The sequence below is a fragment of the Nomascus leucogenys genome, chromosome 6, assembly GCF_006542625.1.
Source record: "Nomascus leucogenys isolate Asia chromosome 6, Asia_NLE_v1, whole genome shotgun sequence".
NCBI classification, from domain to species: Eukaryota; Metazoa; Chordata; class Mammalia; order Primates; family Hylobatidae; genus Nomascus; species Nomascus leucogenys.
Window position 1 is genome coordinate 55,764,652 of NC_044386.1, and position 26,915 is coordinate 55,791,566.

Sequence of the window (26,915 nt, forward strand, 5' to 3'; positions counted from 1 at the left end):
GCACAGGAGGATGCTTGATAAACGACATCAGATAATTCAGAGACCTTTTTTAATTAAATGTGTAAAAAGCAGTTCTCATCTTACAAGCTCAAAATCAGATGAATGTATGAGGGTGTATAATTGTTATATTTATAAACTGTATCACCCAAAAACTCAACGAGGACACAATCTATATTACATTCAACATTTGCATATTTACATGATACTTACTGCAAAGTAAATACAAAATGAACTCCCATCATTTTAGTTCAGAACACAAGTGATATAATTTCAAAACAAAGGCAATTTTTTTCAACAAAAAACAGAAGTCTCCCAAGTACCAATTCACTATTTTGCAGAAAAATACAACACTAATTATAAGAGTTTCATTCCAGTTTAGTCAGTAAGATACGTTGTTTGTTTGTTTGTTTTGTTTTTAGAAACAGGGTCTCATTCTGTCATATGGGCTGGAGTTTAGTGGTGCGATCAGAATTCACTGCAGCCTTGAACTCCTGGGCTCAAAGAATCTTCCCACCTCAGCCTCCCAAAGCACTAGGATTACAGGTGTGAGTCATCACAGTCTAGTAAGGTATGTTTTTGTTACTGAAATACAGCTAAAGGTTTGGATTTTAATCACCAAAGTAACAGTACTTCTGGTTTACAATTGACTTTAAAATACAGGATAGTAATATATATTTATTTTCACATTTTTTTAAATCTTCAAAACTGAAATACAATTCTGAAAGTATTTGTGCCTTGTCATTTGTTCAATAAATTTGATTTGTTTTTAAACAGGTCACAAAAGTTCAATTAACTAACCAGAATTCTGTATCTATTGCCTGTCTACTGGGATTCAGTCTTAAGTCTGACTATATATCAAAAGCAGCAGCTCAGAATTTATTAATCCCAAGAGTTACTGGGTAGCTTTTAAAGTATTTCATTGCTTATAATACAACTCACTAGATAGATAATCTATACTAGTGACTCGTGACATCAAAATTATCTGGAGAGCTTTTTAAAAAATACATGGGATCCACATCATAACTACACTAAGAATCGAGAATGTCTGCATTTTTTTTAACGTTCCCAGGTGATAATACTATGCAGCCTAGTGTGGGAAACCCCAGCCTACCACTAAGCCTGTGGTTCTCAACTTTTCAGGTGCACTGGAATCACTGGGGAAACTTTAAAAACAAAAAGCAAAGCAAAACAAACAAACAAAACAGATGTGCTTCAGTAAATAGAGAATTGTGTGCAGGAACCAGCATTTTAAACAACCACTGCAGTTGGTCCCAAATGACTCAGAAACACTGTACTACCTTTGTCAGATATCATATTATAATGAGTACATTCAGCAATTTAGGTGACATTGTCTGCAAGCCCTAATGAATCCTGCCCTAGGCAGTTTTAGCAAGTGTTTGAGGGCAACACTCAGCCTTTCAAATAAAATATATTTATATTCTTAAATATTAGGTCAAAGTCAACTGAATTGTGAGACCATCATTCATTAAAGAAGGCCAATGCTCTTTCCAACAATTTAAACCTTTAAACAAACCAGTTCTTAGCCCTCAACTTAAACCTAATGCTTTCTCCATTGTTAGCCTGATACGTGATCAGAGGTAGTGATTCCATCTTACCAAAAATGTATTGTAGATTATAAGAGATATACCATTGATACATCTTCACAGGCTCTGTACAGTCCCTATGTAATGGAGATTGGAGACCAGTTGGATATTAAATAATACCGTAAAACAGTAAACAATACACTCTTGATTTTAAACAATGAAACCTCATATTTCCCTCAAACAATAAATTCTTACATATAATATCCAGAAAAAAATTCTAGAAAACACTAAAGGTATCATGCTGCCTCTTTTGTGAAGCTATTTACTAATTCTTCACCATCCCTGTAATTATCTATAAAGTGGGTAGTTGGTGTACATCATTCCACTTCAAGAAATTTTCTTTTCTTTTTTTTTTTTTTGAGACAGAGTCTTGCTCTGTCACCAAGGCTGGAGTGCAGTGGCACGATCTTGACTCACTGCAACCTCTGCCTCCCGGGTTCAAGCGATTCTCCTGCCTCAGCCTCCCAAGTAGCTGGGACTACAGGCACACGCCACCACACCCAGCTAATTTTTGTATTTCTAGTAGAGATGGGGTTTCACCATGTTGGCCAGGATGGTCTCAATCTTTTGACCATGTGATCCGCCTGCCTCGGCCTCCCAAAGTGTTGGGATTACAGGCATGAGCCACTGCGCCCAGCCTCACTTCAAGAATTTTTTACAAGCACAGAAACTATATCTCAGTGTATGATAACTGTTACTATAATACTATATTGTATTATAAATATACAAGCTCATTTGAGTGTGTGATAGCTCCACCACCTCCACCAAGCTTTAGGAATATATATAATCTACTTTGAACCCAAAAGCCACAGAAGCAGTGACAACGACGCTAAGAAGCAGAGAGAGTATATGGTTAGTAGAATCTATCTGGCATCTTGCTCACCTGAACTACACCTAAAGTGCTGTTATTTCCCGTGCATGCACTTTTCCATTATGTTCTTCACAAAGGCTCTTTTCCATAAGCCACCATGGCCAGTCCACAAACCAAACTATTTTTAATGTTCAACAGAAAAGAAAGGTAGCAACAAGTTCCTTATTTTTGTTAATTCCTTGTTTCTTATAATAAAGAGTATCACTTCCTCTCACCAAAAAGCTATAGAGCTTCTGATGAAATTCAACTGTTCAAAAGGCTTACCTCTTTTCCAGGGGTAGGTGTAATTAAACAGCTGGCATTTCTTCTTAACAAAGTAATGAAAAGGCGATTACTAAAAAATCAGCATTGTATTACCAGAAAGGCAAGTCATTTCATAAAATAAGAACTGGAGAGTTTTAAATCTGTATTCATTAAGAAGCTAAAAAATTCATACTAATTTTTAACCACTTAGAGTTTTGACTCACAATAATCAAACCACTTTCCAGTTTATAAATAATTCAAGATCAAAATAATAAATTTTAAAATTAAACAAAATTTGAAAAACTTACATATAAATATCAAAAACCAAGCAACATGACGTCTGCTACTTGGAAAAAAGGCATGGAGACACAGTAATACCGGAACAAGGATTTCAACATACGACATAATGGCCTAAGGCACCACCTCAACTTCAGTCTACACTTGAGTCATCATAACCCAAATATGGGACAGGAAAAGGAAACACACAAACACAACTTTTCACGTCCTTTTGGCTGGTCTGGCAGTTAACTGCTTTTCTCTTTCAAACTCCTTCTCTCGTTGCTGCTCCCTTTCCAACTCTTCTTTTTGCCTCTTCTGCTGCAGTTTAAGTGCTCTTTTCTGTGTTAAAAAAAAAAAATTTAAAAATGAAGAGAGCAATCGGGGTTAAGGTTTAGCCTAATTTGAAAATAACAGTGCTCTGCTTTGAGGTAATTCACTCACACTAATAAACTTCATCTTGGACATTTAAATTTGGGATAATTTAAGGTCCCTTTGATTCAAAATTTGTTGCTCCAAACTCTTATTAAATGAGAACTGTAGTCCATATCCAGAGAATCTAAGCCTATCAGCCCAGCTATTAGTAAAAATGCTCAGAGTGCAATTGAAAAAAAAATGACATTTTTAAGGCTGCACACGGTGGCTCATGTCTGTAATCCTAGCACTTAGGGAGGTCGAGGCCAGAGGGCTGCTTGAGCTCAGGAGTTTAAGACCAGCCTTGGAAACGCAGTGAGACCCTGTCTCTAATATTTCTTAAACAAAGACATTTTTAAAAAGAAAACAATGTACCATGAATTAATTATGCTATTGTATATGAGGGTATAAAAGCCAAAATATGAATACTGGCCGGGCACAGTGGCTCACGCCTGTAATCTCAACACTTTGGGAGGCCAAGGCGGGCGTATCACCTGAGGTCAGGAGTTTGAGACCAGCCTGGCCAACATGGTAAAACCCTGTCTCTATTAAAAATACAAAAATTAGGTGGGCGTGGTGGCAGGCACCTGTAATCCCAGCTACCTGGGGAGCTGAGGCAGAAGAATCGCTTCAACCCGGGAGGCAGAGGTTGCAGTGAGCCGAGATTGCACCAATGCATTCCAGCCTGGGCAGCAAGAGCAAAACTCCGTCTCAAAAAAAAAAGAATACTGTAAAAAAAAACAAACAAAAAAAAACAAACCTCGGCCGGGCGCGGTGGCTCACGCTTGTAATCCCAGCACTTTGGGAGGCCGAGGCGGGCGGATCACGAAGTCAGGAGATCGAGACCACGGTGAAACCCTGTCTCTACTAAAAATACGAAAAATTAGCCGGGCGTGGTGGCGGGCGCCTGTAGTCCCAGCTACTCGGAGAGGCTGAGGCAGGAGAATGGCGTGAACCCGGGAGGCGGAGCTTGCAGTGAGCCGAGATTGCGCCACTGTACTCCAGCCTGGGCGACAGAGTGAGACTCCGTCTCAAAAAAAAAAAACCTCTACTTTTGTAAAGAATGTGAAAGAATTTTCAACTCACTTTTAACTTTGATGTTTTTTCATGAAGCATCAGCATCTCTTTTCTTATATTCACCAACTTGGCATGATAGTGTTTAGCCTCAGCAAACTTAACATGGAAAAATAAATGAAAAGTCAAGTTAAAATAGACTAAAATCTCAAAATGAATAAATAAGGTAATATATAAATGGCAGTTTGTGCTTCCTAAATTGGTCAAAATTTTTACAGCCTTATCTTCACATTTTAATTCCAAAATAAAGATTTCCTTATACTGTTTTTGATTTAGTTCAGATTGACAAAAGTGTTACTAAACATAAAACAGACATTTATATTAAGATGGGCATAGAAAATATTTTGCTTTAAAAACATATAATTCTAAAATTTCAGATAAGAGACTATCTAATAATGCTATCAGTTTCATTTAAGAAAAGTAAAACATTCTCTCTGCCTTTACAAGAGAGATTGAGCCAGAACACATGAAACAGTTTAAGTGAAGTGTCTGCCCATAAGGAAAACCCAAGCTGTGGCCACAGAGCCCTGGACAGAGAGAACTGTGGACAAGTTTAATCCCATTCCTTGGGCTCTTTTAGTCAGACTAAGCAGAATGATCTCTGTGAGGACACTTTCCTTCTTGAGGAGTCATAAGTACAGACTTTACAACTCAGCCAACCTGCATAATCTAAAATGAAGTCTTACGCCAGGAGAAGATGGGAGGATGATGCAAGCCTAGAGATGTCAGAGAGAAGGAGAAAAGCACCCTATTTTCAGACAAGGTTACAGAAAGAGAAGAAATGAAAGAAATGTCAGTAGAGAGATTCACAGCCTTAATGTAGCTGCAAGTGAAGTCATTGTCTGATTAGCTCAGAAGTTACAGTCCCTTTTTACATATCCTGGGCCTTCCAGTTTTCAGTTCCCAGATGATAATAAAAACTACTCTTGACTAAGAGAAGAAAGAAGAGGAAGACTCCATCCTCCCCCTTCAGACTAAAGCAACAGTATTACACCTGCTTGGTTAATTCATTCAACATTCATTCATTCAACAAATATTCCTTCTGTTGCAACAGGATTTCAGTGCGGAACACAAAAGTAGGTCAGTGTAGCCTTGCCCACCTCCCTCACAAGAAACCAGGAACTACCAGGCAGATGACTCTCTATTTACTTCCACAGGCCTCTAATGCCAGAGAATATGAACTTTGTTTTTAATTGTTATAAATGGAAAACATTAGTAAACCATCTTTGTCCAAAGAAAAGTCCATTTTTTGAGGTATGCATGAATGGCTACAGTCATGTAAACCCAGCTTCTTTTCTTCTTAATAGAGATGAGGTCTTCCTACATTGGCCAGGTTGGTCTTAAACTTCAGGCCTCAAGCAGCCCTTCTACCTCAGCCTCCCAAAGTGCTGGGATTACAGTCATAAGTTACCGTGCCCTGCCCACAAACAAAACTATTTTTAATGTTCATCAGAAAATAAAGGTAGCAACAAGTTCCTTTTTTTGGTTAATTCCTTGTTTCTTATAATACAGAGTATCACTTCCTCTCATCAAAAAGCTATAGAACTTCTGATGAAATTCAACTGTTCAACTATTTATATTGAAAGATATAATTGATCATTCTCAAAGTGTCCACTTCAGCCTATGGCATTAATTTATTATAGCATTATGAATATGCCATATAATTAAATAAAATGCTAATTTAAGAAACCATGTAATTGGTAAAGAGAAATGCACTTTCTTTAAAGAAAAAAAAAATGGTACCCCAAAGGTTCTTTACTTCCAGTTCGCTTTTTTTTTTTTTGAGACAGGGTCTCCCTTTGTCACCCAGGCTGGAGTACAGTGGCGCAATCACAGCTCACTTGTGGCCTCGACCTCCTGGGCTCAAGCAATCCTTCCACCTCAGCTTCTGGAATAGCTGGGACTACAGGCATGTGCCACCACGCCCGGCTATTTTTTTAAATTACTTTTTGTAGAGATGGGTTCTCACTATGTAGCCCAGGCTGGTCTTGAACTGCTGGGCTCGAGCAATCCCCCTGCCTCAGCCTCCCAAAGTGCTGGGATTACAGGTATGAGCCACTGTGCCAAGTCTCAGTTCTCTTTTCTAAGTCTTCAATTATAAGCAGATCTATTCCAAATGCACAAATAAGTTCAATTTCCTACTACAAATTCAACATTTGAAAGATAACAATTCAACACAATAGAAGTTCAATCAAGGTTTCTTGTTAAAAAGACAAATTCTAAACTTAAAATCTAGCTATTGCTAAGACAAGATGTCATTAAATTACATCAACTAAATCATACTTACCAAAGCATTAATATCCAACATAGAATGACATTCTTTAAATTTTGAAATCTCTTGTTCCAGTGTGTCTAACAATACAACTTGGTTCTGTCTGAAACAAAAACACACAGCCAAGACAAACTCTACATATTTAAAGTACCGGTCCATTAAAAGGAATCATATTCATCTTGGTTAATGGTAACAGTTAGAAATTAAGTAGGAAATGTATTAACTCTCTAAGGTTTATTTAATATAGAATAAGATTTTTCAAAATAATATTCTAAAGCCACATTCTGATAACTAAATGTGTCTTTTATTCTTGCTTCAATTTCTAATAACTAAAATAATCCAATCATTTAAAAGTATTTTATTACTTGTTACTTTTAACAACTCTCTGTATTATTCCGAAAAAGAAGTTTTTTATAGTATTTTGCCCAAGAAGTTCAATGTTTTGTATGTCTTAAAATTGCAACATTCCCATAAAGGAAATGAGGAACAATGGTTTTTCAGATTACAGTTGAGAAAGATGCAGTATCAAGGGATAGTAAGTCAAAAAGAATAATTAAGCAGCAAGATGAAAAAAGTATAGGACTGGAAATCATAGCTTTCCCCAGCCAACAGCCAGTTAGTTATATGATCTTAGAAATTCAGTTTATTTCTCTGGCCTAAATCTCCCCATTTACAAAGTGAGAAGGTCAGACCAGATAATTTCTAATGTTTCTCATTACAATTCTGATTCAAAACTCATTGAGGAAGAGAAGCCAACTTCCTTGATATTTCTTTCCACATCAATCAATGTTAGGATCACAGCAATAAGTGACATTAAAAGGGTCACCTACCTGAATATTTTAAAGAATGCTACAAAGAAAAAATATGATGTGATTTGCTTGTAAAACTGTGCTATCTAGAGAATAATGATAAAAAAAAGAATAGCAATGAAGAGGCTGAGGGCAATTACAACATCTCTACTATCCAGCACTGAGTCTGGCATACCCTACAGATCATAAATTCGTCTCCTAGCTGGGCACAGTGGTTCATGCCTATAATCCCAGCACTTTGGGAGACCAAGGAAGGAGGATTGCTTGAAGCCAGGAATTCAAGACCAGCGTGGACAACAAAGCAAGACCTTCTACAAAAACAAAACAAAAAAAACAAAAAAAAGAGCTGGGTGTGGTGGCACACACCTGCGGTCCCAGCTACTTGGGGGGCTGAGGCAGAAGGATTGCTTGAGCCCAGGAGTTAGAAGCTGCAGTGAGTTATAATCACACCACTGTACTACAGCCTATGTGACAGGGTGAGACCCCGTCTCTACAAAAATAAATAAATAAATAAATAAATAAATAAATAAATAAATAACTAACTTTGTCCCTCCAGCTTGGACTAGAGATCACAGAAAGTGAAATACAGAATGGATGAGAGGAAAACACAGCAAGTCAACCACCCGAGATAAGCAGGACAGCAAAAACAGGCTGTTAGAACTAGAACACAATAGAAGGGGGAAAACAAAAAAAATCAATGAGACAAAAGGTGGTTCTTTAAAAGATCAATAAAATTGATAAACCTCTAGTGAGACCAATCAAGAAAAAGAAAACCCAAAGTATTAGTATTATTCATGAAAGAGCAGTAATCACCACTGATCCCATGACATTAAAAGGATAATAAATGAATACTTTCAACAATTCAGTGCTCATAAATTTGATAATGTGGATGGAATGGACCAATTCTTTGAAAGATACAAACTACCAAAACTTATACAAGGAGAAATAGAAAGTTTATGTAGGCCTATATTTATTAGACAAATTGAATCAGTAAGTAATAACCTTCCAAAAAAGACAGTACCGGGACCAAACGGCTACACTGGTAATTTTTACCAAACATTTAAGGAAGAAATGATACCAATTCCCCACAGTCTCTTCCAGAAAATACATCAGTCCTTTATCTGCAGTTTTGCTTTCTTCAGTTTGAGGCACCTGCAGTCAACTGCAGCTGTACTATATCATCTCATATCACCACAAGAATGGTGAGTACAGCACAATAAGATATTTTGAGAGACCACATTCACTTAACTTTTATTATAGTATAACTGCTCTATTTTATTATTAGTTATTGTTGTTAATCTCTTATTATGCCTAACTTATAAATTAAACTTTATCACAGGTATGTAAGTATAGGAAAAAACATCGTGTATAAAGGTTGACATCCATAATCTGAAAATCCAAAATGTTGTAAAACCTGAAACATTTGGACAATGAATGACCCACCTGACCTCATATGATGAGTCACAGTCAAAACTTTGTTTCACACACAAAATCATTTAAAATATTGTATCCACTAGAGGTCTTGGAACATATCCTCCTTTGGATAAAGGGCAACAACTGCAGAAGCAAAAGGAGCACCTCCCAACTCATTCTATGAGGCTAGCATTACCCTAAAGCCAAACCAGATAAAGATATTACAAGAAAGAAAAACTATAGACCAGTATATCTCATGAACATCGATATAAAACTCCTCAACAAAATATTAGCAAATTGAATCCAACAATGTGTAAAAAGAATTACATACCACAACCAAGTAACATTTCTTCCAAATACGCAAAGCTGGTTCAACATTCAAAAATTCAATCAATGTAATCTACCACATCAACAGGCTAAAGAAGAAAAATTATATGGTCCTATCAATTGATGTAGAAAAAGCATTTGACAAAATCCAGCATCTATTCATGACTATAAACCATCAACAAACTAAGAAGAGAGAGGATCTTCCTCAACTTAATAAGGAATACCTTGAAAAACCTGCAGCTAACATTTAGGGTGAGAAACTACATAATTTTCTCCTAAAACTAGAACAAGCTGTGTCCCCTCTCACAACTCCTATTCAACATCATACTTTAAGTCCAAGCTAATACAGTAAGACACGAAAAAGAAATAAAAGGTACACAAATTGAGAAGAAAGAAATAATACTGTCTTTGTTCCCATATGATTTCCTATGTGGAAATTCCCAAAGATTCAACAAGAAACCTTCTGAAACTAATAGGCAAGTATAGTAAGATTTCAGGATACAAGGTTAATATACAGAAGTCAATTTCTTTCCTATGTACCAGCAATGAATTTGAAATTTAAAAAACAATACCATTTATAGTAGCTCCCCATCCCCATTGAAATACTGTGGCACAAATATAACAAAATATGTACAGGATCTATATGCAAAAAGTATAAAACTCTAATGAAAAATATCAAAGAAAATCTAAATAATAGAGAGACACTCCAAGTACATAGATTAAAAGACTCAACTGTTGTTGTTCAGATAGTGTCTCACTCTGTCACCCAAGCTGGACTGCAGTGGCATGATCATAGTTCACTGCAGCCTCAAACTCCTGGTTCAAGGGATCCTCTGCCTCAGCCTCCCAAGTAGCTATGACTACAGGTGCACACCACCATGCCAGGCTGACTTTTTAAATTTTTTTGTAGAGACAGGGTCTCATTACATTACCCAGGCTGGTCTCCAATTCCTGGCCTCAAGGGATCCTTCTGCCCCAGGCTCCCAAAGTGCTTGGATTACCAGCGTCAACCACCACACCCAGCCCTTCAATATTTTTTAAGATGCAAATTATTCCCAACTTGATCTAAGGATTCAATGCAACCCCAATCAAAATCCCAGCAAGTTATTGTATAGATATCAACAAACTGTTTTAAAGTTCATTCGGAAAGGCAAAGACATAGAAGAGCCAATACAATATTGAAGAACAAAATTGGAAGATTCACAGCACCCAATTTCAATACTTATTATAAAGCTACAGAAATCCGGCCAGGCACAGTGACTCACTCCTGTAATCCCAGCACTTTGGGAGCCTGAGGTGGGCGGATCACGAGGTCAGGAGTTCAAGATCAGCCTGGCCAACATGGTGAAACCCCATCTCTACAAAAAATACAAAAATTAGCTGGGCATGGTGGCGCGCACCTATAATCCCAGCTACTTGGGAAGCTGAGGTGCAAGAATCACTTAAACCTGAGAGGCAGAGGTTGCAGTGAGCTGAGATCGCACCACTGCATTCCAGCCGGGGCAAGAGTGAGACCCTGTCTCAAAAAAAAAACAAACAACAACAACAACAAAAAGCTACAGAAATCAAGACAGCATGGTACTGGCAAAAAAACAGACATACTGATCAATGGAGCAGAATAGAAAACCCTTAAATAGGCCAGGCACAGTGGCTCACGCCTGTAATCCCAGCACTTTGGGAGGCCGAGGTGGGCGGATCACGAGGTCAGGAGTTCGAGACCATCCTGGCCAACATAGTGAAACCCTGTCTCTACTAAAAATACAAAAAAATTAGCAGGGCATGGTGGTGGGCGCCTGTAGTCCCAGCTACTCAGGAGGCTGAGGCAGGAGAATGGTGTGAACCCAGGAGGCGAAGCTTGCAGTGAGCCGAGATGGTGCCACTGTACTCCAGCCTGGGGGACAGAGCCAGACTCTGACTCAAAAAAAAAAAAAAAAAAAAAAAGAAAACCCTTAAATAAACCTACACAAAAACAATAAACTTCTCTTTGACAAAGGTACAAAGGTAATGCAGTGGAGAAAGGATAGTTTTTTCAACAAATGGTGGCCAGGTACAGTGGCTCACACCTGTAATCCCAGCACTCCAGGAGGCCAAGGCAAGAGGATCACTTGAGCCTAGGAATTCAAGACCAGCCAGGGCAATACGGTGAAACCCCGCCTCTACAAAAAGTACAAAAATCAGCCAGGTGTGGTGGTGTGCACCTGTGGTCCCAGCTACTTGGGAGGCTGAGATGGAAGGATCACTTGAGCCCAGAAAATGGAGGCTGCAGTGAGCTAAGGCTGTGCCACTGCACTCCAGCCTAGGCAACAGAGTGAGACCCTGTCTCAAACAACAACAACAACAACAACAATAAATGGTGCTGAAGCAACTGGATATCCATGCGCAAAGAAATGCATCTATTAATAGACACAGACCTTACAAGCCTCCATAAAAATTAACTCAGAATAGGCCAGGCGCAGTGGCTCACACCTGGAATCCCAGCACTTTGGGAGGCCAAGGCAGGCGGATCACCTGAGGTCCAAGACCAGCCTGAACAACATGGAGAAACCCCGTCTCTACTAAAAGTACAAAAATTAGACAGGCGTGGTGGTACATGCCTGTAATCCCAGCTACTCAGGAGGCTGGGGCAGGAGAATCGCTTGAACCCAGGAGGCAGATGTTGTGGTGAGCCGAGATCGTGCCATTGCACTACAGCCTGGGCAACAAGAGTGAAACTCCACCTCAAAACAAAACAAACAAAAAAAAATTAAAATAAATCATAGGTCTAAATGTAAAATGCAAAACTAGAACTTCTAGAAGAAAACACAGGAGAAAATCTAGGTGACCTCGGTTTGGTGATGAGTTTTTAGATATACTACCAAAAGCATAATTCATAAAAGAAAAAACTGATTCTATTTTTTCTTATTTATTAAATAAATTTATTAAAATTAAAAACTCCTGCTCTGCAAAAGACACTGTAAAGAGAGTAATAAGACAAACCACAGTCTTGGAGAAAATATTTGCAAAACACATAAAGGACTCATATCAAACATATACAAAGAACTCTTAAAACTCAACAATAAGAAAAACAATCCAATTTTAAAATGAGCAAAAGATCTGAACAGACACCTGTTATCTAACAAAGAATTTGTCTGATCTTTGTCCCAGGTTTCTGGCACAGAGCTTCTAAAATCCTTGGAATTTTCCAAGGGACAGAAGTGTCTTTGTTATCCATGAGCTCCTTGGATCACACCTGAGTTTACCCTAATAAAGTGACTCATGATGGGCCCCTAGAGCTTCAAGATGGGAGGCTAATGAAAAATAACAAAGAAAGAACATCTAAATAATAGAGACATTCCAAGTACATAGATTAAAAGACTAAAATTTTGTTGTTGAGATAGAGCCTGGGTCACTCTGTCACCCAGGCTAGGGCACAGTGGCATGACCATGGTTCACTGCAGCCTCGAACACCAAGCTGCTGAACACACTGATGTGCTGGCAGCGGGGGTTTCCTCTCACTGGGAGAGGAAACAAAAGTTTTGTGTTCAGGAACCTCCCAGGCACTACCCTGTGTGTCTCTGCATTGGCCCATCCTGATCTGTACCCTTTATAATACAACTGTAATTTTAATTATAGTGCTTTCCTGACCCGTAAGTCTGGCCACTCTCAAAGAAGGTTCCAGAGAATGCAGCTGGGCACAGTGGCTCACACCTGTAATCCTAGAACTTTTGGGAGGCCAAGGTGGGCAGATCACTTGAGGTCAGGAGTTGAAAACCAGCCTGGCCAACATGGTGAAACCCGTCTCTACTAAAAATACAAAAAAAATAGCTGGAGGAGTGGTGCGAGCTTGTAATCCCATCTACTTGGGAGGCTGAGGCAGGAGAATCTCTTGAACCCAGGAGGTGGAGGTCGCAGTGAGCTGAGCTCCCACCACTGCACTCCAACCTGGGTGACAGAATGAGACTCAGTCTCAAAAAAAAAGGAGAAAGTTCCAGAGAATACAGTGGGGCAGAAAAGATAACTCAACTTCATTCCCTTGAAGCTTTGTATAATTTACAGTAAATATGCTGACAATGTTTGTGAAGCCTTAATGCAGTGTCTGAGGAATGATTATCTGAGAGAAAAGCTACTTCCTTACAAGTTCCAAGTGTGAATTATCTCGAAGGGAGCTCCATGGAGGCCACTGACAACTGCACCTCTGTGGCTACTTTAGGGGCCTGGATCCCAGAACCTTGTTTTTTCAGTTTCCAATGTTCTTAAAATGATAAATACATATAAATGAATATTTATAACCTTTCTTATATATAAAGCTAAATTTTTTTCTTGGTCTTCCTTACTCATTGTTAGCTACAAAATAAACTTAACCCCTACCTACCACTACCTTCTCCTTTACTTCTCTGTGGACCTGTTTCTATAATGGTGAAGAGGCTTTACCAAAGGTTTGATGGCAGAGCCAGGACTAGAATCCAGGTGCCTCTCAGTCCAGTACTCTTTCCCCTATATCTTTATTAATAATGAAATTTGTGGAGAGATGGGGAAAAGAGGAAGAAATACTCTCTTTTCCTTTCTCTGAAATTTGTTTACCTTTCCTTAACAGTCAAGAAGCATATTAACTACTAATGCATCATATTCAATAGTTAATTCTACTACTACCTGTGTAATCTTTTTCAAATTACTTGACTTCTCTGAGCCTCAGTTTCCTCAATTGTAAATGAGGATAATACTAGATACTTCATAAAGTTGGTGTCAGGAGTAACTGAGATATGTTAAAGTGTTGGGCATATAGTACATACAATAACAAACAGTAGCTAATTTTACTATCATCGTCAAAATAATCATTGTTGTCTGGGTGCCTAGGAAGATAAGTAGGGGCTATTCAAAACACTAAATTTTAGACAATATCATCATCAATTAAACTCTGCAATTAAAACTTGATTCCCAGCTTCCTGCAAGTATTTTTCAGATATGTTTGCTTGCAGAGTTTCTTACCTTCCTTCAGTCTATCACACCTCATACAACAAGGATTGACTGGCATCAAAATATAAGGTATATCACGCACTAGGGATAAAAAAAAATCTTGTTTGGGATTAGCACAAAACTGAGAAGGTTGCCAACTCCCTAACTATAGTAGTATACATGTAGTCTTAGAATAACTCAGTATCACTTTTTTTTTTTTTTCGGAGACAGAGTCTCGCTCTGTCACCTGGGCTGGAGTGCAGTGGCGCAGATCTCAACTCACCACAAACAGCCCCCTGGGTTCAAGCGATTCTCCTGCCTCAGCCTCCCAAGTAGCTGGGGCTACAGGTGCACACCACCACGCCCAGCTAATTTTTTGTATTTTTAGTAGAGACAGGGTTTCGCCAGGGTGGTCTCAAACTCCCCACCTCAAGTGATCCGCCAGCCTCAGCCTCCCAAAGTGCTGGGATTACAGGTGTAAGCCACCGCACCCAGCCTCAGTACCACTTTTATATGCATTTAGCACCTTAACACTAAGGATTATAACATTACTTATAATTATAAAATAAGCACAGTTATTATTCCTCTCCTTTTGCCCTAATAAAGGCCTCTTAAGTAAGTTTTCAAAGGGTAGGTCTCAGAGCAGCAGCAGTTCGTAGCCAGTGTAAAGCTGACCACCACAGAAAGAAATGACAGACAGGCCAGCCTGGGCTATCCAGAGAGGTCCCGACCCAGGAGGAGGCAGAGGCTGAGTCTGTTGCCTGTGGATGGGAGCTGATAAAGCCAGAGTATATGTTTTTGTATACTGATCCCACTCTATGGGTTCTGTTCTAACTTAAACTGTTTTCTTAACATATCCTCCAATCTTCACTTACTAGATAACTAGTAAAGTTATCTACTGGGAATGAAACAGATCATCTCAGAAAAGATACTTACAGATCTCTGGCAACTCATTTGAACTAGCAACTGAAAACAAGCGTGACTTTTATGGAGGCAATTTTTCAACTCTACTCAGAAACAGGTGTATATCCACCTGAACAATCCCCAATAGGCAATACTTTCATAAAGTAATAATAAACGCCAAACCTAATCACAGAGTCTAGGTAAGATTTAGGAGTACTTGTCCCAGGTTTCTGGCACAGAGCTAGAAGGAATACCCTAGGAGTATTCATTTCACTTTTTACATTTAGAATACTATGTACTCCTCTATTCCCATCTGCTATCAATAAAGATATAGACATACTCAATTATAATTGCACGTTAAAAAATATGATGTCTTAACACAGTATACAATTATACAAATTCTAACTATACCACAGAGGAAATGAGTGTATATCTGGTTTTTTATTAGCTTACGTGAGTTCCTGCAGCGCTTGTTTCGATCTCTGCAGATCTGGCAAATAATGAGAAAGCAATCCTTCTGCCAGCTGCTCCACAGCTTTGTCTTCTATGGTCAAGTCCTCTATTAACCCTTCATCTGGAGAAGTGTCACTTAAACCTGTCCCCAGCAAAAATCAAATTTAGGAACCTTTTATTTATTTTATTTTATTTTTTTAGGCTGGTCAACTGAAGCAGTGGGATTAGAGAAGGAACAAAGAAATCTGTAACTGGTTGTGATCAGTTAGTTGTAAACACCACTGCACTCTGACCAGCCGGAACCTTTCAAACTTACACAGCTAATAAAAGGAGGTTGGGGAGTAGCAGGTAGAAAGGAGCCCACAAATAGGGTTGAGAGCATACACACACTCTCCCAACCACAGGTATCCTTCTTTTCTTTTTAAACTTTTACCTCTGAGCTTCCTCTAAAAAATGAGTTATGAATGTTCAAAAAATGTTTTTAAGTTACTACTATAAGGTAAAGTCTATGATAAATGAAAATTAACATACACAAAGTTCTGTATCTTTACATATTTTTCAGGGCAGAGGACTTATAGTTTTCACTGGATTATCAAAGGAGTCTGAGGGCCAGGGGCAGTGGCTCACACCTGTAATCCTAGCACTTTGGAAAGCCAAGGTGGGAGAATTGCTCGAGCCCAGAATGGCTGGGCACGGGTGGCACACACCTGTGGTCCCAGCTATTCAGGAGGCTGAGGTGGGAGGATAACTTGAGCCCAGAAGTTCATGGCTGCAGCGAGCTATGATCACACCACTGCACTCCAGCCTGGGCAGCGGAGCGAGACCCTGTCTCAAAAAAATAAATAAATATAAAAATAAAAATAAAATAAAGGAGCCTGAGGCCAAAATGTGGGTAATGGTCACTGAACTAAAGCATTCTTGCTTTCAAAAGCATGAAGAAATTATATAAACAAAAATACAATGCCTAAAAAAAGTATGTTTTCAATTCTATGGAAACAAAAATATAGGTCAACATTGATTTTGCACATAGCTTGATATGTTATTTACATGCAAAAGGGGGGTTGTTGTGTTACTTGTAAGGGAGGAGAAGAGGGATTTTCTAAGAATTTCTTCTCTCTTAAGATTCAGCAACTTAATTTACCATAGAAAATAGTGTATAATCATTGTCTTGTGTATAAATCTAGACCTGATGCTGGGATCAATGCCTCATCACTTTCCTTTGAATAATAAAAGTGTAGGCATTGTGCCAGGTATTCAAAAACATCTAAGATGAATAACTATCAATCACCATTCCTACCAAGAAAAATACAATTTCTAAACAGGGTTTAATGGTTTGTAAGATGGAATCACTGATTTATAATCAGAGAAAAAAAAGTAAGATGGTCACTTTACTAAAATTATACACTAAAATTATGATTAATATTAAACTCTGAAACATCTCTCTTCAATTATAGTCGTAACCATCAGTAACATCAAATTAGATCACTCTATAGAATACAGTTATCACAACACATTGCTTGTGACACATTTCTAAGTATAATTTGTGCCACAGATTTAAATTTTGGCAAAATTGAGAAAAACAGTCTTGGCACAGTGGCTCATGCCTGTAATCCCAGCACTCTGGGAGGCTGAGGTGAGCAGATCACTTAAGGTCAGGAGTTTGAGACCAGTCTGGCCAACATGGTGAAACTCCATCTCTACTAAAAATACAAAAATTTCCCGGGCATAGTGTTGTATGTCTGTAAGCTCAGCTACTCGAGAGGCTAAGACACAAGAATTGCTTGAACCTGGGAGGTGGAGGCTGCAGCGTGCCAAGATTGTGCCACTACACTCCAGCCTGGGCGACAGAGCAACTCTGCCTCAAAAAAAAAAAAAAGAAAGATTGAGGAAAACAACATGCTATCATATTCCAAGTAAGCTTTTTGAAAATCAAAATAAAATTATATAATTTTTATTTTAACCCTAAGAAACACATGAACAAACTTTGGACTTCTCAAAGTTGCAAGGCAACATTCAAATAGGTAAGAGCTAACTAGAAACTGAAGCACTCCACATATAAAATAAAAATACAAAAACCAAAAAAAGAAAAAATATATATATAGAGAGAGAGAGAAAAGTGAAGCACTTAGGGATATTAATGTACCAACTGTATAGGAAGTGAATAAATTATATCCACCAATTATGCCATTGCTTAAGGCTTGATTACAATAACAATGCAATCAGCAACTTTAAATATTAATAAATATAGAAAACAATTTTCTTAATGTTTTATGATAGGAACACCCCAAAAAAGGGCATTTCAACTTTAAGGAATAAGAACTAATTCACTTCACTTAACAATATATACATACATTTTAACTCACAAACCCTCCTCCCACCCCAATGTTCTGGTTAATTATTGGATGAGTCTCAGTTACTCATTTTTTGTTTGTTTGTTTTGTTTTGTTTTTCTCTCTTTTACCCTCTGCTTCCAATGGTTAAGAAGTCACTCATGTTTTTATATATATTTAATTACTAAGTTCAAGGTGCTTTATTGTGGGAGAGTAAAGAAGAAGAAAGGGAGGGTCCTTACTCTATTCACACAAGAAAGGTTTGCTGAACATCTATATTATGTGCCAGGTTCTGAGGTTACAACAATAAATAAGCCAAGTCCCCTTCCCTGGAAGGGCACAATACGAGGAATCACAGAATATGAGAAGTGAGGAATCACAGAAAATGAGAAACAGAAAATATTATGGAAATTCAGGGGAGAGTGACTTTCATTAGGGAAGTCTAAGAAAAATTCCGAAAGGAAGTGTGGACATTGAGCTAAGGCTCAAAGAATGGATGGAGTTTTCATTTCTCTTTGTCTATTTGAGTGTTACTCACTGTAAAAACTTAAAACACTACAGAGGGAGGCACAAACTGAAAAGTAAAAATACTCTTTCCTACCCTCTAACTCCAGCATGAGCTACTCTGGAGTTTCTCACAGAGCCTTCCAGAAATTGTCTTTGCGTACCTATGCATATATTATTTTTATCACAAACGAAATATTACTCATACCATTCTGCAAGTCTTAAAACATGTATCTTAGGTATCTTTCCATACCAACATATAGGGATCTACTACATTATTTTTAACAGAATAGAATTCTACCATAGTTTGTTTAACCAGTCCCCCATAGATGGATTATTTAGGTTATTTTCACTTTTTGCTATTTCAAACAATGCTGCAGTGAGCTTCCTTGCTTATCTGCATATTTGTGTCACTTTCTGTAGGATAAATTCTTAGAAATAGACTGTTGGGACAAAGAGTTTACGCATTTTTAAACAGACATTGCCAAACTGCCCTCCTAAGAAATTGGCACCAATTTGCACTCCCACCAACAATCTGTGAGGACTATTTCCAAATGGGGAAGAAATCTATGACAGGAGTGGAATGGATGCAATACGGATAAAGAAAACAGCATGAGGAAAGGCTGGAATACAGTAAAGGATTCTTCTGGAGAGGCATGGGGCATATGCAACATAGCAGTAGTGAGCTTTAAGACCATGTGGAAGGCCAGTAAGGGCCTCTAAATGCCAAGTTAATGGTTTGGACCTTTGTTAATAAGTAGTGAGGAGCTATTTAAAGTTTCTGAGGTCAGGAATGACATGACTGAAGCTTTATCTTGGGACAGTGGTGTGATAGTAGTGGGACAGATGCGTTGAAAGAGTAAGACTGGAGGTGAACTAGCCTTTCAACGGCTGTTTTAAGGGTGAAATTACAAGGAGATGGAATTGTATAGGAGAATCCCCTAGAGGTGGAAGGAGAGAGACAGGAAAAAGTCCAGAGCAATTTCAAAGTTTCAAGTTAAGAGTGACCTACCACCATTAACAGGATGAGACATGTTTTCATTTATGTACATGCCTTACGTGAGATTAGTGCAAAACAGCCACGTCAAAGTATCCAGCTAGCAGATGGAGAAGCAAACAAGAGTTAAGAGAGGGGCCCAAGTTTCAAATACATACAAGGAAGTCATATTTATAGAAGCGACTTATGAAAGTGTGAAGAGATCCTTGAGGAAAAGCATGAACAGGAAAGTGCTGAGAGCACTATTTGGGGGTAACCCCTACATTTCTGAAACAGGAGGTAAAAGAAAAAGCATATCCAAGGAGCCCTGCAGCCTTTCTCATCTAGGGCCTCAACTGAACCACAGAACACAGAAAATGCTCTGAGTGACCATTTTCTCAGTTCTCCCAAGGATGGTACATAAATAGCACCATTTTGGGTGCACAGCAAGTTAATTCATTCCATTCAATGGATGCCTCAGGGCATTAGAGCTTAAATCCCTCCTGGAACTCGGTCGAGAAGACTGCTGCAGGAATAGGGATGAAGTAATATCACCAAGCTGACCAAGCATTTCATGTGTGGTCAATATTATAGGATACGTCACCTCTCTGAATTATAAGCTGATCATCTTTCTGGTAAATCCATCCCCCACCACTGCCGTATGACAAATAACCAATGACGTACCGGAGTCAACACACAAACTCAGAATGGCTTCACCATCAACCGCCTCCAATTGCACCTCAAAACAAAGCTTCCCCTCGGGACTTCACTTCCGCCCATTGCGCTGGGCAGAGGGGCCGGCGAGGTTCCCCATTGCTGCACTCGGGGCAGAGACCGGGGGCCGCAGCTGCTAAAAGCCGCTTACTCCCCCAGGGTTTCTCCGGAGTCCTACCCACTCAGGTCCCCGCCCCTCACACCCAGCCCGGGCCGCGCTTCCCACCCGACAGTACGTACCAGGCGTCGGCTCCCCGGCCTCCAGGCAGTAGGGTGGCCGTGTCAGGGCCCCGTCCGGAGACGACGGTCCAGGGACACTCATGTCCCTCCAACTGGGAACAGAGGGAAGGGGCAAACGTGTGGCTCGTCAGAAGCAAGAAGGAGGCACCTAAAGACTCCAGTGGCTGGCCGGACAGAAGAGATTGTCGCACCCGGAAGTGACGGAGGCGAAAAACTGCAGGCTTCGGTCACGCGCTCGAGAGTTGGCTCTGCCCCATGGCGTTGTGGTGACCCCGCGCTGATATCGTCGTCTGGCCGCGGACACAGTGTCAGCGGACTCAGCATTGCGGGGCTCGAGTCCCTGCGATCCGATTGGTGGGAGCTGGGGGAGGACGGTGGCGGGTTTGGGCTGCTCACGGGGTGGGTCACGAAGACCGGAAGAGCGTTGTCTTTGTTGGACGCGGGCGAGCTGTCAGGCTTTGTTCACCGAAGCTAGGGAGAAAACAGGACTTTCAGCCCTCACGCGGCACAGCTTTTTAGTGTTGTCTCCGTGTTTAGGGAAAACCTTAAGAACAGGGAGTGCTCGCTTTCCCTGCAATTTGGACCGTTAAAAAATTAGATGCCTAGGTCTCTGCGAGCCTCAGCCTAGCTAACTAGGGTTTTGCCACTTTCCCGGGCTCCCCTTTTTAAGTGTAGATGAAAGATTTCAGCCCTCCGTTGCAGCAGCTACTGAACAAATTCGGCCAAGTTATCAGAAACTGCACTAGCTGAGATCCTGCGGAATGATCTCATGAATTCTGTTGGAAAACACTTAGAAAAAGGCATAGGCAGCTTTGGACCAAAGAAAACGATGTAGCTCTGCCATCTCTAGCTTACACCCTCTCATCTCAACTGTAATGGTGGCCTCCCCAATTATGCCTGTTCAGTTTTCTCAGCTGCAACCAAAGCTTATTTCAAAAAAATAAGAATTTGCAAGCCTCAGAAACTTGCACTGGCTCCCCATTGCCCTTATCAGTGCGTTCACACCCTTTCCTCTTTGGGCCTCTTTTCCTCTTAGTATTAGCTCCTCCTTATTACCTATGGTAGGCAGAATAATAGCCCCTCAAAGATGTCCACAGCCTAAACACCAGAAGCTGTGAATATGTTAGCTTGCATAGGAAATGGGAATTAAAGTTGTTAATTACCTGGTGTTGAAATAGATTATCCTGGAATCGCTTTAACCAGGGAGGCAGAGGTTGCAGTGAGCTGAGCAGCTCCACTGCACTCCAGCCGGGGCGACAGGGCGAGACTCCATCTCAAAAAAAAACATTATCCTGGATTGTACCAATGGGCTGATTGTAATCATAAGGGCCTCCAAAACTGCAAAAGAGAGTCAAGAGTGACAAGTAACTATGAAGAATGATTAGAGAGATACAACATTGTTGGCTTTGAATATAGATGAAGGGAGCCTCCAGCATTGTGGGTGACCTCCAGAAGCTGGAACTGATAAGGAAACATTCCCCCGAAGCCTCTCTAATGCTCTGATGACACCTTGATTTTATCCTCGTGCGATCAATGTTGGACTTCTGACCAACAGAACTGTGAAATAATCTGTGTCTTAAGTTTGTGATAACATTATAACACCAATAATAATGTAGTACCCTTCAAGACATTCTTTATTCCATGTGAGCATTCTCCTAAAACTATGCCCTTTCATGTCTGCAGTGCTCTTGCTTATACTTCAACCTGAAATATTCTATCCTTTTGTAAACCAAAAATAAAATTATAAACCCCACAACTGACTGATGGACCCCTTGCCCCCCACCTCTTGGCCAAGGGCATTCCAAAGTAAACCTGAAAATCTAGTTTTTCCATCATCTAGATGGAAGTGGGGATGGGGGATTAGTCCGGGGGTGGGTCGGACATGCCTCATTATACCCTCCTCCCTTTGGAATTCAGGCTCAGCTGAACAGCATTCACGTGAAAACAGATCTTAAGACTGCCAGAACAGACTTTTTCTAGCTTTTCTGGAACTTTATTTTTGACACCAAGCCAGCCTGACTCTAGTATAGCATCACGACAGATAGCAGGCCCTGAAAGAAATTGAATTATTTAACCCCAAAATATATTCCTTTGACATATTTTTAAATGGCCCTGCAAAGCTGTATCTTGTGGGGGAAAACCTACAGTCTGTAGAAAAGCCCTGTTCCTTTCCAGGTGTTTTCCCTTACCCAGGAGAGAATTAACCAAGTCTGGCACCTTTTTCGGTCTGATAAGAGCTCTACCTGAGGCTTCATCTGCATGATAAAACCTTGATCTCTGCCAGGTGCAGTGGCTCACGCCTGTAACCCCAGCACTTTGGGAGACCAAGGCGGGTGCATCACCTGAGGTCAGGAGTTCAAGACTAGCCTGACCAACATGGAGAAACCCCCGTCTCTAACAAAAATACAAAATTAGCCAGACGTGGTGGTCCATGCCTGTAATCCTAGCTACTTGGGAGGCTGGGGCAGGAGAATTGCTTGAACCCAGGAGGCGGAGGTTGTGGTGAGCCAAGATCACACCACTGCACTCCAGCCTGGGCAACAAGAACGAAACTCTGTCTCAAAAAAAAAAAAAAAAAAACCTTGGTGTTGGGCCGGGTGTGGTGGCTTACGCCTGTAATCCCAGCACTTTGGGAGGCCGAGGCAGGCAGATCACCTGAGGTCAAGAGTTCGTGACCACCCTGGCCAACATGGTGACTAAAACCCTGTCTCTACTAAAATTACAAAAAAAAAAAAAAAAAAAAAGCCAGGCATGCTGGCGGCTGCCTGTAATCCCAGCTTCTCGGGAGGCTGAGGCAGGAGGATCACTTGAACCTGGGAGGCGGAGGTTCCAGTGAGCCAAGATCACACCATTGCACTCCAGCCTGGGTGACAAGAACGAAACTCTGTCTCAAAAAAAAAAAAAAAAAAAAAAAAACAAACCTTGGTCTCCACAACCCCTTATCTTAACCCAGACATTCTATTGACTCCAGGTCTTTAGATAATAACTTAAGTCTTTTTTGTTTGTTTATTTCTTAATACAGACGTAGAGTCTCCCTATGTTGCCCGGGCTGCTCTGGAACTCTTGGCCTCAGGCGATCCTCTCACCTCAGCCTCCCAAAGCACTGGGATTACAAGCGTGAGCCACCACGCCAGCCTGATAATCTTTGAATTGCCTGTGACCCTGAAGTCTCTGCTTCCAGGTGTCCCGCCTTTCAAGACCAAGCCAATGTACATCTTATATGTTTTGATGAACGTCTTAGGTCTTCCTAAAGTATATAAAACTACACTGTAGCCTTGTCAGAGGCATTTGAGCCAGAGCAACTCCATCTTGAGTAGGTCTGGGTAAAATGAGGCCGAGACCTATTGGGCTGCATCCCCAGGAGGTTAGGCATTCTTAGTCACAGAATGAGATAGGAGATTGGCACAAGATACAGGTCACAAAGACCTTGCTGATAAAACAGCATGCGGTAAAGAAGCCAGCCAAATCCCACCAAAACCAAGATGGTGCCAAAAGTGACCTCTGGTCATCCTCACTGCTCATTATTTGCTAATTATAGTGCATTAGCATGCTAAAAGACACACCCACCAGCACCATGACAGTTTACAAATGCCATGGCAACATCAGGAAGTTACCCTATATGGTCTAAAAAGGGGAAGAACCCTCAGTTCTAGGAATTGCCCACCCCTTTCCCGAAAGACTCATGAATAATCCACCCCTTATTTCGCATATAATCAGGAAAAAACTATAAGTGTAATCAGTGAGCAGCCTAAGCCACTGCTCTGCCTATGAGTAGCCATTCTTTATTCCTTTACTTTCTTAATAAACTTGCTTTCACTTTACTCTATGGACTCCCCCGAATTCTTTCTTGTGCGAGATCCAAGAACTCTCTCCTGGGGTCTGAATCAGTACCCCTTTCTGCTAACAGCCTGACCACCTTGGGCATATGTTCTCAGGATCCCCTGGGGCTGTGTCATGGGCCATTGGTCACTCACATTTGGCTCAAAATAAATCTCTTCAAATATTTTACAGTTTGACTTAATCAACATTTTCAAAGTCCTACTTTTCAGCTGGGTGCAATGGCTCACACCTGTAATCCCTAGCATTTTGGGAGGCAGATCAGCCGAGGTCAAGAGTTCGAGACCAGCCTGGCCAACATGGTGAAACCCCATCTCTACTAAAATACAAAACTTAGCTGGGCGTGGTGGCACACGCCTGTAATCCCGGGTATTCAGGAGGCTGAGGCAGAGAATCGCTTGAACCCGGGAGGTGGAGGTTGCAGTAAGCCGAGATCACACCACTGCACTCCAGCCTGGGTGACAGAGGAAGACTCTGTCTCAAAAAAAAAAAAAAAAAAAAAAAAGTCCTACTTCTCTTCCAAGGCTCATTCTTAAAGCCTTTACTTTAAAATCATTCACAATCCCACTTCTCCTTTCATTCAGAAGTTACAGTAATAACCCTTTATCAACTACAAAGCATCCTGCTATTTTAGCACTTAATCTGTTCTTTTTTTTTTCCTCCTTGGTAGAAATGGGTTTGGCTATGTTGCCCAGGCTGGTCTCGAACTCCTGAACTCAAGCGATCTGCCAGCCTCAACCTCCCAAAGTGAGGTGGCATGAGCCACCATGCCCATCCACTTAATTTATTCTTGTATTAGTTATTTCCTTTGTCTCCCTCTATTAGATTGCAAACTCCGAACATACACTCTTATTCACAGAGAATCATAATAGGTTCTCAATAAATATTCAATGAATGAAGGAAGTATTGATTCTCTAGCCCCATTTCCAGATATCTATAATCTGTAAAGTCTGCGTCACACAATATGGCATTTGATAAACTGCCTGGTAACCTTAGTTGGTTGTTAGCATTATCTCCTAACTAGATAGTAAGGCCATTTAGAATGAAGCCGTGTCCTGTAGGTTGTCTGTACTTCTTTATCTCTTAGCACAGTATTAGCCATATTACATGGATTTGAAACAACTGGTTATTTTTTATTATTATTTAAAATAACAACAAGGTCTCACTATTTGCCTAGGCTCGTCTTGAACTCCTAAGCCTGAGTGATCCTCCTGCCTCAGCCTCTCAGTGTTGGGATTACAGGTGGAGCCACCATACCTGGCCAAAATACTGGTTATTTAAATTCAGTGGATGAAATTAAACTGTTACACCCTGCCGATTTTTAATTATCTTCTGTTTTGCTTCACAGAACAATTCATGTTGGAAATTTGATGATCTTTTTCAGCATTTTAACTTTACTTAATGTGACAAAAACTAATCAGCTAAATAGACAAGGAGGACTTTGTACCAAACCCATCTTGCTTTTCTCTTTCTCGTTTTCCCTCTACCCCCACAGATTTCAGCTCAGTGCATCTGTTAGAGGCATTCCAAGCGGAGTGACTCTGTCTTGAACAGAGGCTGGGTAAAATGAGGCTGAGACCTGCTGGGCTGTATTCTCAGGATAGGCATTCTTAGTAACAGGATGAGACAGAAGGTTGGCCCAAGATGCAGGTCACAAAGACCCCGCTGATTAAACAGGATGTAGTAAAGAAGCTGGCCAAAACCAAGATTGTGACAAAAGTGACCTCTGGTCATCCTCACTGATCAGTATACACTAATTTTAATGCATTAACACATTAAAAGACACTCCCAGCAGCACCATCACAGTTTACAAATGCCATAGCAACGTCCAGAAGTTACTCTACATGGTCCAAAAAGGGAAGGAACCCTCAGTTCCAGGAACTCCCCACTCCTTTCCTGGAAAACTCATTGAATATCCACCCTTTGTTTAGCTTATGATCAAGAAATAACCATAAGTATACTGAGCCAATCAGCCCATGCCACTGCTCTGCCTAGGGAGTAGCCATTCTTTTTTTTGAGACGGAGTCTCGCTGTGTCGCCCAGGCTGGAGTGCAGTGGCGCGATCTCAGCTCACTGCAAGCTCCGTTTCCCAGGTTCACGCCATTCTTCTGCCTCAGCCTCCCAAGTAGCTGGGACTACAGGCGTCCGCCACTACGCTTGGCTAATTTTTTGTATTTTTAGTAGAGACGAGGTTTCACTGTGTTAGCCAGGATGGTCTCGATCTCCTGACCTCGTGATCCGCCTGCCTCGATCTCCCAAAGTGCTAGGATTACAGGCGTGAGCCACCACGCCCGGCGAGTAGCCATGCTTTTGTTTGTTTACTTCTCTAATAAACTTGCTTTCACTTTACTTCCTGGACTCATCCCAAATTCTTTCTTGCATGCGACCCAAGAACCCTCTCTTGGGGTTACTAACACATCAGGTGCTTGTTGAATACCCTCTGTGTTCCAGTCTCTGTGAAATGGCTCCTATATGCTTAACATAACACTGCACATGGCACAGAGCTCAAAAGCAAAATACTAGAATTTGATTGCAAGGATATAAATACAGTTTGTTGATTTATATGTCTTTTAAAATGCCTTTCATCTCTCCCATTCCCTTTTATGCACCAAAGTTATAATTCACTCCGAACATCTGAATACCTAGAACTGGACTAGGCATTGTAGGGGGTAAAAGTAAAAATCCTGGTTCCTGTCCACCAAGAATTTATATTCTACCATTTA

At 40.5% G+C, this 26,915-nt stretch overlaps 1 protein-coding gene across 1 annotated transcript; it reads right to left on the reverse strand.

Moving 5' to 3' along the window:
• Positions 1-27: 27 nt before the first annotated feature.
• On the reverse strand, positions 28-20,760 carry BLOC1S6 (biogenesis of lysosomal organelles complex 1 subunit 6). The gene is made up of 5 exons (XM_003266871.4): positions 20,356-20,760; positions 15,592-15,733; positions 6,770-6,857; positions 4,495-4,581; positions 28-3,336 (listed from the first exon to the last, which is right to left on the reverse strand). Exons 1-5 carry the CDS (start codon positions 20,435-20,437, stop codon positions 3,217-3,219), a joined length of 519 nt encoding a protein of 172 aa, XP_003266919.1. The 5' UTR covers positions 20,438-20,760; the 3' UTR covers positions 28-3,216.
• Between the last annotated feature and the right edge of the window lie 6,155 nt (positions 20,761-26,915).